This window comes from Lampetra fluviatilis, chromosome 65, assembly GCF_964198595.1.
Source record: "Lampetra fluviatilis chromosome 65, kcLamFluv1.1, whole genome shotgun sequence".
NCBI classification, from domain to species: domain Eukaryota; kingdom Metazoa; phylum Chordata; class Hyperoartia; order Petromyzontiformes; family Petromyzontidae; genus Lampetra; species Lampetra fluviatilis.
In genome coordinates, this window is record NC_136339.1 from 1,478,844 (window position 1) to 1,492,882 (window position 14,039).

The 14,039-nt window shown below is 50.7% G+C and overlaps 1 protein-coding gene across 1 annotated transcript in view; it reads left to right on the plus strand.

Annotated features, from left to right (window-relative positions):
• The first annotated feature begins 1,063 nt into the window (after positions 1-1,063).
• Positions 1,064-14,039, plus strand: part of LOC144952025 (uncharacterized) — a 35,895-nt gene continuing 22,919 nt past the window's right edge. The window contains exons 1-5 of the mRNA XM_078882415.1: positions 1,064-1,126; positions 1,634-1,800; positions 6,140-6,209; positions 9,828-9,918; positions 12,797-12,881. Coding sequence (XP_078738541.1) covers positions 1,122-1,126; positions 1,634-1,800; positions 6,140-6,209; positions 9,828-9,918; positions 12,797-12,881 — 418 coding nt within the window. The 5' untranslated portion in view covers positions 1,064-1,121. The remainder of the gene's footprint in view (positions 1,127-1,633; positions 1,801-6,139; positions 6,210-9,827; positions 9,919-12,796; positions 12,882-14,039) is intronic.

Below are 14,039 nucleotides of genomic sequence, written 5' to 3' on the forward strand. Positions count from 1 at the left end.
GTGACGTCACATCAAAATGCGCAACTTTAAATAAATATAGACAACACGTTCTACTTTTAATAAATGTTTTCTCCTACAACATCAGAGTGCAGCGCCACATTAAATACGCACTACAATGACAATAGTTTAAAGCGATTTGAAGCATATTCTTGGTTATTTTGGTAAAGTCACGTGGAAGGGATATAATAAAATAATAAAAATATAAAATAAAACAAAATTTACACGACGTTTCGACTGCAACACAAGCAATCATCATCACAGCAAGAAAATTTGAAAAAAGTGGCGGAAAAACCGCCACTTTTTTCAAATTTTCTTGCTGTGGATTTCACACCTGATGTTGATTGCTTGTGTTGCAGTCGAAACGTCGTGATCATTTTTGTTGTTTTATATATTTTTATTTTATTATTTCCCTTCCACGTGACTTTACCGAAAGAACCAATAATATGAATCCCTGCAGTCACAAAAGCTTTAAATCAAGATTTGAAACATCTTTATTTTGGGGGGGGGGGGGGGGCAGAGCTTTGTGACGTCATATTAGAGGGGGGGGGGGGTCTGACTTTTTGTGACGCCGTGTGACGATGGGGGGGGGGGCAAAAATCGTCCAAAATCGCGTGACGTCATTTATGGACGGCCCCACGGGACAGAATCCATGGGTTGACAAACTGAGATGACTGGCAGATGCACATCATCTGTGCTCCCTTTGCTGTGCCAACTTACTGCGTTTTAACCGCTGGGCGCTCCGCTCTTTGATGTGAGCGTCGCTCATTCGACCTCCGTTGTTGTTGGAGTGCGGACTGCCTCCAACTGCCGCAGTAGCAGCGTCCTTCACGAGCCTCCTGCATAGGGGTGGATGATTGCACCACCACCATCACCAAAATCACCACCACATCTGTGCCTTTGCGGAGACAAATGACGTCATACTTCTCTTGTCGAGAATCCGCATAAGCCCGTGACGTTACGTGGCGGGTGGAGGGGGGTCCCAGCTCTATGGTGACGTCACGGGACCACCACCGCAACCGCTCGACGAGGTGACGTCACCCACAGAGGAATTAGGCGGGGAAGCGAAGAGGGAGTGACGTCACGTGTGGGGGGAAGGGTACCTCCCAACGGATCCGGGGGGCATGCGGTGTGGAAACTGAGGGGGGTGGGGGTTGGGAGGGGCTTGGGGGGGAGATTTGGATGGGTTTGGGGGGGGCGTGCTGTACAGCGGGGGGGTCGGTGGGGGGGTGGAGACCGTTGGGGGTGGGGGGGGTTGGGAGGGGTTGGATGGGGCTTGGGGGCGGGGTTGTGAGCTGTACGGGGAGGGGGTGTTGGGCGGGGGTGCCCGTGCCGGTGAAGACCGTTGGGGGTGGGGGGTTGGAGGGGGGCTGGGAGGGGGGGTGCTGTACGGTGGGGGCGGTGGGGGGTGGAGACAGGTTGGGAGTCGGGGGTGGGGTTTGGGGGGGTTGGGTGGATCTTGGGGGCGGGGTCTTGGGGATGGGGGGGGGCGCGTTCTGGTGGAGACCGTTGGTGGTGGAGGGGTTGGCTGGGGGGGAGGAGCTTGGGGGGGGGCTGGGGGGGAGGGGCTTGGGGGGGTGCGGCGCGAGGCGGGCAACGGTTGGTTGTTGTTGTTGTTTTGTGTTTACGTTGACAGATTTGAATCCGGCCAATGGGGACGCGCGACTCCTCGTATCACTCATCACGTGACCGCTGCCCGGGCGGGCCGAGATTTCAAAAAGTTCAGGCGGCGGCGGCGCTGGTGGCTCCGGCGGCGGCTTCGGTGGAGCCTGACGGGTCCCGAGCCGCGTGAAACGTTCCCAGGTGATTACAGACGCAGCCTGTAATGCCCCTCTCTTACCTCTGTCGTACAAATAACAAGTTCTGCCGTGCGTATCGCGGTCATTGCAACTCAGCTGAAGCGGCACGTTCGGCTGAGCAACAGACCTAGCACAACTCGAAACAGCAATGTGGTTGTTGTTGTTTATTACGCAGAGCACGTAAACTCGGCTTCCGTGAGATTCTATCTCCCGGCGAAGCACTTGAAAGGGATCTTAAATGCCCACGCCGCCTCTGTGCACCGGTACTTTTAATAAAACGACGTTCGTCGATGGGGCATCTCGCCGTATGTTGGGGCTCAAATCGTGATTTTGTATTACGATCAAAGGAAACAAGAAGATGCTCGGTGTAGTCGGCACTTTACTTCGTTCATCATTTATTTGCTTTTTTAATGCTTTGCTTTATGTAAACGCCCCCCCTCCACCTTTTTTAAATGAAATATTTCACAATAGATTTGACGCTCTGCTCTGCTCTCACCTCTTCATACAAGCACGTACCGTGGTCACCGTGGAAGAGTAGGCCAAATGCCACGGCAGGGAGAGGGGGGGACAATCTCTGGAGCTCCCTCTGGTGGGTCTAAGGCGATGGGACACAATTCCAAAGTGGGGCAGTGCCATCGGTTGGCAGAGAGGAAATAACTTAATTCAATTACAAAATTGCGCGATGCTTCATGGGTTAAGTTGATAAAACATTGCCACCGAATGGAATGACATCTGAAGAGAAATGTCTCTAGCGGCTACTTGTGCTGTGATTATGATGATTGTTGGCTAGGAGATGACAGCTAACCTCGTCTGGTATGGAGGAGGTGGTGGGTTCGATCAGGACCCAGACGTCTGCTGTATGTTTGAAGTTTGCGTGTCATCTCTCCCCCCGTGGTCACGTCGATTTTTCTCCGTGTCCTCCGGGTTTTTCCCCACCACATTTAGAATCAACGTCGTGCATTTCGAGTACCGTTTTGGCATCTATAAATGTCCATGTTGATGATAAGCCATTTCGTTGAGTTATCATTTGTGATAGTCAGGGTCGCATCTGAAAAAAGACAGCTCAGTTTGGCCTTACCTGGCTAAATAAAAAAATCGCTTTAGTTTATAGTTAATCACAGTCTGAAACCTGGCTTTGAATCTTGTATCTCTGCTGTGCTGCCTCTGACCTGCGTCACTGCCCCCGCGCGTGTCTCTCGAGATGTTTTTTTGCGACTCTCGCTTCTAAGAGACCCGCCGCGTGTCTCTGGAGGTTATTCCCGAGGGAGCCCCGGGGCCAAGTTCCTGTTTTGCTTGCGGTGAAGATCGGAATAATGGCTGTAGGGGAGCGGAGTGCACAGGAAGGGGAAGTGCGTTCGTTGCCTCGGTGTTTGTGCGCCACAGAGACTACGAGATGTTAACTACCTCGCCTGGTATGCAGGAAGTCGTGGGTTCGATCCCGACCCTGACGCCTGCTGCTGTATATTTTGAGTTTGCGGTGTGTCTCTCATCATCACGGTGGCTACGAGATGTTAACTACCTCGCCTGGTATGGCGGAGGTCGTGGGTTCGATCCCGACCCTGTGACGCCTGCTGCTGTATATTTGGAGTTTGCGGTGTGTCTCTCATCATCACGGTGGCTACGAGATGTTAACTACCTCGCCTGGTCTGACGGAGGTCGTGGGTTCGATCCCGACCCTGTGACGCCTGCTGCTGTATATTTGGAGTTTGCATGTCTCTCCGTCATCATCACGGTGGCTAGGAGATGTTAACTACCTCGCCTGGTATGCAGGAGGTCGTGGGTTCGATCCCGACCCTGACGCCTGCTGCTGTATATTTGGAGTTTGCGGTGTGTCTCTCATCATCACGGTGGCTACGAGATGTTAACTACCTCGCCTGGTCTGACGGAGGTCGTGGGTTCGATCCCGACCCTGACGCCTGCCGCTGTATATTTGGAGTGTGCTTGTGCTGATCCCCGTGGTCCCGTGTATTATTCTCCGGGTCCTCCGGTTTTTCCCTCGACATTTAGAATCGGCATCATGCGTTTAGATGATTTGTCTGCTACTATACATTTCCACCTGATAAACCCCTTTTTGAGCTATCATTCGTGGCGAGGTCGCTTCTGAAAAATGGGGGCTTTACCTGCTAAGGTAAAAAAAAAGTTAGTTTTGTATATTTTGAAAAGATATTTGTTTACTTTTCCTATACTTTGCACTCCTATTGCGTTTTTGTATTACGTTTGTTGTAACGTTATGACCCCCATGCCCCCTACTGGACATCTGTGAAGAAGAGCTTTATAGCTCATCGGATTCCTCCAGTATCAATAAATATTCTGATTGTGACAAGATGAATGACTTAATTTTTTTGCTTTGTTTATTAAATTAACCAATGTGTTTAATTGTAATATAATTCACCCGTACAGCAATATGACATTACAGAGATACTTCTGACGTGACTTCAGTAGGTTTGATAAAAAATATATAATTCTTCGAAGTTTCAGTGCTGGACTTGAGCTACTATCGGTGAGAAACTAAATGTGATATGTTTTCTGGTTGTTTTCAACGGGAATCGCCTAATTGGATCCAAACAAAGGAAGATGTGGATACCTAATGCACAAGCGGAAAACACAATTTCTCCTGTGTGCGACTGTGAGCTATGAACACCAAACCAGCCTTGCATTAGCGCCCGGTGTGGTGCGTAAACTTCAACACTGGGGGAGATAGCAAGGCAGCCACGCGTGGTTCTGGCCACACCGTTGCCCTAATGTGCCATGCCGGCCTTAAGTGCTTGCGAACAGAACTTTCCCAACAGCCTGCCGTAGGCTCCGCAGGGGAGATTTTTTTTCTCGTGCAATCACAATACACTGGATATGTAGAGTCTCCAATTGCAACCACATTCGCCACTAAGTGGCGGTGACGTCACCGCGGCACTTGTGCCAGGCTATATGCACGTTAAGGCCGCGTGGAGTGTCGAACGCCCGTCGGTAGGAGGTCACGGCACAGACCAAAGTGCCATGGCAGTGGGATGTATAATGGGGGGAAGAAACAGGTGTATTTAACCAATTAGCACCTGGGTCTGTCTCATGAGCTCCTGCTAACAGCAAGCCTTCCCGTACCTTCACATCAGCCTCATCAGTGCAATGTCTCAAACACTGGCACTGCCGGCCAGACCCGGTGCTTGCCACATCACCCTCTCTCGTGCGCTGTACTAGCGCACCGAGGGAGATGGTGGCGTGCTTGTTGCTAGCAGCACTTTCCCCAACAGCTTGTATAATAGCTATCCATGCAGGGGTGGGGTTCTTTGTCTTTATGTGTGTGTGTAACACTATTGTCTGCGCTACGAGTCCGGTGACCCGAGTTCGATTCCCGCTCATGGCCAGCACCAGTGATGATTGTCTAAAACTAAATTAAACGTTTTATTTTACCAGATAAGGCCCACCGAGCTATGTAGCTCTTTTTCAGAAGCGACTTGGTCACAAACGATAGCTTAACGAAGTGGCTTATTATGTGGAAATCTATAGTAACCGATTACTCTAAACGCATGTTTCTAAATGTGGAGGGAAAAAGCGGAGGACCCGGAGAAAAATCCACGTGATCACGGGGAAAACATGCAAACTCCAAATATATAGGTGTCAGGATCGCGATCAAACCCACGCCCTCCTGAAATACCAGGCGAGGGAGATGACATCTCTTCGCCACAGTGCCTCATTATCTGAACCGGTCCTACGCTTCCTCTAGTTCGACTCGGCATCAAATGAGTACCTGGTGTGGTGCGTAAACCTCACCACTGGGGAGACAAAGGAGGCTTGACGTGTTGTTGGCCACCCAACCTATTGTGTTCTGTGCCGACCTTGATAGATAGTTTCTAACATAACTTGTCCAAACAATCTGTTAAAAGGATATATGGGAGATCTTTGTGTGTCTATGCAGTGGTTAGCGTGTGGAGCGGTGGCACAGTGGTTAGTGCCCTGCGTGACAAACCCGGCGACCCAAGATCGATTCCTGTTCACGACCTATAACAAGTGACGAATATTTGAACTGGTCATTGGCCTCCCCTAGATTTTTTTTCAGCCTTCAGTGAGTACTGGTGCGGTGTGTAAACATTACCACTGGGGAGACGAAGGTGGCCGGGTGTGTTGCATTTTCCCTGACACTTTGCTGAAGGCTACATGGAGGATTTTTGAGTTTCAGAGTGAGTGTGTGAGTGGGAGTTTGTATGTTCTCCCCCTGCTCTGCAGAGTGAGTGTGTGAGTGGGAGTTTGAATGTTCTCCCCCTGCCCTGCAGAGTGAATGTGTGAGTGGGAGTGTGTATGTTCTCCCCCTGTTTGTTTGTAACACCCCGTATTGCCCGTGTATGTGCGTGCAGCAGAAATGGAGGACATTCCGAATCGTGAAGCCAAGAGATTCCGTCCAGAAAACAAGGAAAACGACAACAGGTGATTTTCTTTTGGCTCGCGAGTTCCCCGTGCGTCCGTCGTGGACGGAGGAACGAGCTGTGTCTGTCACGTGGCGGCTGGTAATTCCTGCCCCTTGCTGATGGACAAATAGGACTTGCCACAAATGAAGCACGATACCTTGACGCCGATCTCGTCAAGGAGCATAAACCATCATCACGTGAACTCCGGTCATCCTCGCAGCAACAGTGGCTTTAGACGAGCCGTCGAACAAAGACGGTCATCGGCATCGCGCGGCGCTTTCAGGTGCGCTTCTGCGGTTGTCCGGATCACCCTTCAGCACTGCACATAACCAACCTTGCTAATCGGAAGTACGGAGGAAGGACAACAAACTAATCACAAAAAGCAGTTCTAAAGAAATGAGTTTTCAATCGAAATGATTTAAAAGTGCACAGCTCCAGTGGCTTCCTAATATCAGAAGGAAGAGCGAACCAGACGCCCGCAGAAGCACATCTGAAAGCACGCGATGCGGTGACCATCTTTGTCTGACGGCTAGCCAAAAGCCGCTTTGAGGATGACCGGAGTTCGCGTGATGATTTATGCTCCTTGAAGAGATCAGCAAGGTATTGTGGTTAATTTGTGGCAAGCACTTTGTGTGTGATTTATCACGACCTTAGGCTCAGAACTACTTGAAAGACTGGCGCGCGATATAATTGTAAACACAGCGATGTTGAATTTCGGAGTTATTAAAGAAAACGTTTGCATAGTGGAAGCCTGCACAACCAGGCCCCATTTATTTCTGTGCGATGACACTAGGGGCACTTCTCAGCCGTATTCAACAGCGAAGTTGTGTGTGCCTAAATGGGAGTCGTCTTATGAATTTGAAAAAATAATGGCCAGAACCTTAACCTAACCCTAACCTTTATACTAACCTAACCCTAAACCCTAACTAACCCTATTACTAACCCTGACGAGTCACAGCAAGCGTTTCGACATCGAGTGTTTCCGTGTATATATTCAGCCCTTTTAGTGGCCGATTAGTGCGGCTGGAGATGCTGGGTGCAGTGATGGATCATTATCGTTTGCTTCAATGTGGTGTCGGGCCTCACATGTTCCGCGGGCCGTTCGACGTGAAGCCGTAGGCCGTAGGCTCGCCACCACCACCATTCCACCCCGAGTTTATCACCAAGAGAGTGAGTCCAGAAAGACCAGCAGGTTTTCTCCCTCGCTAAGGGAGAGCTGGGTCTAATTGCAAATGTATCTCTCGTGCTGACTCCATGAGACTGGATTGACAGTAGCTCACGAACGCATTCCTCAATAACGCTGACCCTGAAAGGGAAAATAAATAAAGAACGGTTGGTGTTTCACATATCTGTGCTAGGGTAGCACAGTAGTAACACTTGTGCCTCACAGCAAGTGGTGCTTGGATTGAATTCCCGACTTTGGTAAAATGTCAACTACCTCGCCTGGTATACAGGAGACCGTGGGTTCGATCTTGTTCCTGACGCCTCCTGTATATTTGGAGTTTGCGTGTCTCCCTCTTTCCACGTGGTCGCAGCGATTTTTCTCCAGGTCCTCCGGTTTTCCCTCCACATTTAGAATCAACGTCACACGTTTAGAGTATTTGGCTGCTGCTATACATTCCCACACGATGATAAGCCACTTTGTTGAGCTATAATTTGTGATAGCCAGGTTTGCTTCTGAAAAAGAGCTACATAGCTCAGTGGGCCTTACCTGGTAAAATAAAAAAAATATCCATAAAAGAGGTTTGTTAGAGCCTGAAAAAATAAATGTTTAGTTAAACTCGTCACCACCCGACACAGCCGTATAGTAAGGTTTGTCACGTAAACAAAACGTGCCAATTCGCTACTAGTTCAGCATACCGTTGTGTTGGAGAGTAAACCCACTGCAACATCTACAATTGGAGTACTCGAATTGTAAATGTTGTGACGCTGTGACCACCAGGGCTGAGTGTGAGAGTCCTGTGTGACTCTTACCACCAAGTGTGAGAGTCCAAGGACATACGACCCCGGGTGAGGATGAGTGAGGCTCCTCCCGCCCCCTGTGCTGGGTGTGGGATTGTGTGTTATCAAAGGGTTGTGGTGAGTGGGGAGGGGGCTGCACGGGTAGACAAAATCCCCAGGGAGGGGAGAGCGTGGTGAGGAGGGGTGAGGAGTCGTGATGGGAGGGGGTGTTGGGAGAACACCTGTGCTGCCCATCGACCCCCACCCCCCAGTGTTGCTGCGTGCTGCATGGTGGTGAATGGGGCAGGGGAGGGGAAGGAGGGGAGGGAGCTCTGTGCCCCAGTGTGGCGACGGCACTGCAATCGACGGACCCGCGGCGTACGGAGAGGTACGTGGTCTCTGGCGAGCTTGCCTCCGTCCGTCCGTCTGTTAGTCCATCGATTCGTCGGCCCGTTCGTTCGTCCGTCCATCTGCACATTTGTCCGTCGGTCTGTCCGTTTGGTCCATGCTGTCCGTTTGGTCCATGCGTTCGTCGGCCCATGCGTTCGTCTGTTTGCCTACCCATGTTCGTCCACTTGTTCTTGTGTTGATGGATTTATCTGTTCATCTTCTCGTTCACTCTTTAATGTAATGTTCATCAGTCGAGTCTTCAGTTCGTTCACCTGTTGCGTTTACATGTTGGGCAGCAGATTTGCAGTGCAGTTGTTACACTTTGGACTCGCAGCAAGAAGGGCCAGGGTTAGATTCCCAACTCGGATACCTTTCTGTGTGGAGTTTGTGTGCTCTCCCCCTGTTTTGCATGGTGTAGCGATTAGTGCACTGTGCTTCGAACCCGGTGAAACGAGTTCAATTACTGCTCATAGCCAACACCAAGGCTGAGTGTGAACCGGTCCTGGGCCTCCCCTAGGTCAACTCAGCCTCGAAGGCGTGTCCGGTGCAGTGTGTAAACATCGCCATTAGGGAGACAAAGGCGGCCTGTCGTTGTGCTGGCCACCCACCCCCTGCTGTGCCATGCCGCCCTTCAAAGGTGCTCGCTAACAGCACTTGCCCCAACAGTCTATTAAGGCTATACGGGGGTCTTAATCTGTATATGTGACGAGTGATGGCGCAGCGGTCGGCGTACTTGATTCCCAGCCACGGCTGACATCGGTGGCGAGTGATATCTGAGTTTCTATGTTTTCCCCCTGGTCTGCAGAGTGAGTGAGGTGGAGTTTGTATGTTCTCCCCCTGGGTCTCCCCTAGGTCAACTCGGCCGGGCATGGTGCTTGCCACACCATCCCTTATTATGCTATACTGGCATTCAAGGGGCGCCGTAGTGGCTAGGAGATGTTAACTACCTCGCTTGGTATACAGGAAGTCGTGGGTTCGATCCCAACTCTGACGCCTGCTGCTGTATATTTGGAGTTTGCGGTGTTTCTCTCTCCCCGCGGTCGCGTGGATTTTTCTCCACATTCAGAATCAACGTCATGTGTTTAGAGTATTTAGCATCTCTGAATTTACACGTGATAATGATAAGCTACTTTGTTGAGCTGTCATTTGTCGCCAGGTCGCTTCTGAAAATGAGCTACGTAGCTCAGTGGGCCTTACGTGGTAAAATAAAATTGTTTAGTTTTTAGTTGAGCTCGCTTAACAGCACTTGCCCCAACAGTCTGTCCTGTCTACATTGGGGATCTTTGTCTTTGTGTCGCCGGGCCAGGATGCGGATGAGTGGGCAGGAAGGGGACGGATGTTTGCCGCTCGGGGAGAGGCTCGAATGCGAGACGGATCTGCTGAAGCTCACCAACCTGGTGAGTTCGCTCACCAACTCTCACCCAGGCTCCGAGGTCATCCCGGAGCCGGTCACTCAGGAGTCGGACACCCACGCCGGTTACCTACGCCGGTCTGCATAGTGAGAGTGAGTGAGCAGCGTTTGTATGATCTCCCCCTGGTCTGCAGAGTGAGTGAGTGGAGTTTGTATGATCTCCCCCTGGTCTACAGAGTGAGTGAGCAGAGTTTGTATGATCTCCCCCTGGTCTGCAGAGTGAGTGAGTAGAGTTTGTATGATCTCCTTTTCTACAGAGTGAGTGAGTGGAGTTTGTATGGTCTCTCCCCTTGTTCTACATTGTGTGACTGAGTGAGTGGAGTTTATATCTTCTCCTCCTGTTCTGCAGACTGAGTGAGTGGAGTTTGTATGTTTTCACCCTGGTCTGCAGAGTGAGAGTGAGCAGAGTTTGTATGATCTCCCCCTGAGTGTGAGACGGTATGATCTCCCCCTGGTCTACAGTGAGTTGAGTGGCGTTTGTATGATCTCCCCCTGGTCTACAGAGTGAATGAGTGGAGTTTGTATGATCTCCCCCTGGTGTACAGAGTGAGTGAGTGGAGTTTGTATGATCTCCCCCTGGTCTACAGAGTGAGTGAGTGGAGTTTGTATGGTCTCTTACCCTCTTCTGCAGAGTGTGAGTGAGTGGAGTTTGTATGTTTTCTCTCTGTTCTGCATGGGTTTGCTCGGGGTCTCCGGTCTCCTCCCACAGCTAAAACAAACCCAAATGCAACTGGTATTAGCCCAAACAACATTCCAATGCTGAAAAATTTCATGCAATAACTTAATTGGGATTAGACCCAGCAGCAACAGCAACATTGCTCCCTACTGCAACAACCGACTCGGGCGCTATTTCTTCGTGGCGTTTGTACGTTCTCCCACTGTTCTACAGAGTGTGATTGTGTCAGTGTGAGCATGTGAGACTGTCTAAGTTTACGGAGTTTGTACGTTTCTCCCACTGTCCTGCGTGAGTTTCCTCCCCAGTTTCCTCCCCATCGCTAAAAAAAAATACCCATACAATGTAACTGTCACGACCCGCCTGGAACAGTCTTGATCCTCTGCTTTGTGTGTTTAGCTTGTTGTCATTTCCCCCGCACCTCTGATTTAGCGCGGTTGTGCTTCGTACGGTGCGAAAGAAGTTCAACATAGTCACACGCCCTATATGAGAGAACCCTGGTGTAATAGTGGCAGCGCTTGCTTCTATCTTGCGCCCTATGCAACATTCGGGAAACGTACGACACTCGGTGGTGAGACTTTCCTGGCTAAAACGCAAGCGAGACGGCAAGTGACGTTGTGAGGGTGGCCGCTACCGCAGCATACAATATACACTACACTTCTATATAATACACAACTACATTAAATTTAAAACTAATTTCTTTAGAATTGCCTTTTGTGTGCTAGTTTGTTGTACTTCCCCCATCCCCTCCCACGCCTTCGATTTGCGCGGTTGTGCTACGCGCGGTGCGAAAGAAGTTCAGCGTGCACGCGTACGTGTGACACTTGCCGGTGAGACTTTCCTGGCTAGACGCAAGCCGAGCGGCACATCATTTTGCGAGCGCACCGCTGGCGGTGCTGTTGCTCGCGGAGCGGGGCATGCGTGTCGTGTCGAGTAACGATTGATGGGAGAGTCGTCGGCCCCCCACCCGTCAGTGGCGCCACGTTGGAAGCGGAGGCGTTCCATTGTGCGCGGGACACGGGCGCTAAAGCTAAAGTGTTGAGCAAGAGTGAAAACCCATTTCTTTTAGAGCTGCTTTTGTGAGCGTTAGTTTGTTGTACTTCCCCCCGCCCCCCTTTCCCCGCCGTGCCTCCGATTAGCACGGTTGTGTTACGTACGGTGCCAAAGAAGTTCTACATACATACGTACATACACCCACACATGGTGGGGGGGGGGGAAGAAAGGGGTGGTATGGAAGGGGAAAGCCGGTTTCACACACCCATACCCGCTCCGACAATGGCCACATTAAGTATTGATGCGGGGCAGGTGCGCACGAGGAGGAGGAGCGGACGTCGCTGTGCAGATGTTGCATGGCACTTGAGTCACTCCAGGAGAGCGACTCGCAGCACGCGCATCTGCATTATCATCGCCATCGATCTACAGTCATCGTTGATATCGCGATCAACCCACCGTTCTGGCAATAGACCTCCCTTCCCAAGCGGTTGCCACCTCTCACTATAAAGCGATTTAAAAACTATTATTTTGCAAGGTAAAGCCCCACTGAGCTGCTAAGTCGCTGTTTTTCAGAAGCGATCTGCCCACAAATGATAGCTCAACGAAAGTGGCTCATCATCACGTAGAAATTGATAGCAGCCAAACACTCCAAACGCACGTTGATTCGAAATATGGACGGAAAAACCGTTGGGCCCGGAGAAAAATCAACGCGACCACAGTTGGAGAGACACAGCAAACTCCAAAAATACAGCAGGTGTCAGGGTTGGGTTTGAACCCACGACCTCCTGTATACCAGGCAAGGTAGTTAACATTTCGCCACCGTGGCCATGCATCAATCAGTCCGCCAATGAGTTTCATAAATCAAACTCAGTTTGTGGGTTCATAGCGCAGTTGCGTTAACCACTGCGGCGCCACACCACTCCCATATAAAGCTCGTCGTTATCGGTCATGATTAGTCCGTTCCTGGACAAAGGCCTTCCCAAGTTACCGCCACCCTATATATGTATGTATGTTGAACTTCTTTTGCACCTTACTTAGCCAACTGAGGGCGGGGGGCGTGGTGAATAATATCTGGGCAGGGCGAGGCCAGAGGAAACGCTGGTGCAGGCCCCGTAGTAGCGGTTCTGACATGCAAAGAGATTGTCCGACCTGACTGACGCCCGTGCGCCCGTGTGCTCCCGCCCCCCCCCCCTGGCAGCTGCTGTCTGCAAGCTCCTATGAGGAGCGGCGGCTCATCCGCGCTGCCATCCGCAAGCAGTGCCATGACGAGACACCCGCGCCAGGTGCACCTACCTCCACCACCTCACACACACAACGTCCCATCGGAATCCGTAACCACAATGATAATCTCAAGTGGTGGTTCTCAAGGTGTGGTCACCCGGACCACCACATGTTATTGGAATCCGTACTTCAACAATAACCTAGTGCGGTGGTTCTGAAGGTGTGGTGCACAGACCACCAGGTTCCATCAGAATTTGTAACCACAACGATAATCTAGAGCGGTGGTCCTCAAGGTGGGGTGCACGGAACATCACGTCCCATCGGAATCCGTGATCACAGAGATAATCTAGAGCGGTGGTCCTCAAGGTGTGGTCACCCGGTACCACCGGTGGGTTGTGGCGGTCCTTCCATGGTGGTTCTGCGGTGGCTGTGATGCAAACGCAGCTTGATGTGGAAATAATAATAGCAATGTTTTATACCTTTTTGTTTCGGACGTAATATTTTACTTATATTTAATAAGTTACGTAAACTACCCTGATTAAACTACCGTGACCCTAAGATCTAAACTAAAACTAAGTAAATTAAACTTTTTTTAAAATTTTTACCAGGTAAGGGCCACTGAGCTATTTAGCACTTTTTCAGAAGCGACCTGCCCATCACAAATGACAGCCCAACGAAGTGGCTCATCGTCACATGGATATTTATTGCAACCAAATTGCTCTAAACACGTGATATTGATTCTGAATGTGGTGGGAAAAACTGGATGATCCGGAGAAAAATCCATGCGACCATTGGGAAAACATACAAACTCCAAATATGACCTGTATACCAGGTAGGGGTCGGCACGGTTTGGCTCAAACCACCAAACCGCGGTTTGAACCGAACCAAATCGGTTTGGTTTGGCTCTGTTTGAACTGGTTCGGTTTGGTTTGGGGCTACGAAAACCGACTCGGTTTGGCTCGGACAGGGTGGAACCGGCTCAAACTAGTTTGGTTGGTTGTAAAGGCGACACGAAAGGACATGCTGTAGTTGCCTTTGCCTGCGAATTCACTTTGCAATTGCATCTCCATGGCTCGAGCGGCTCAAGACGGCGCCATCCCCGGCGGCTCCAGCATCACAAGGTATCTCATCCACGACGTGGAAGAGACCAAACACGCCGGTAGCGACGAGGAGCCGATGGCGAGCGAACGTGAGAGCCCGGACGCCACGCGCGGCGACAC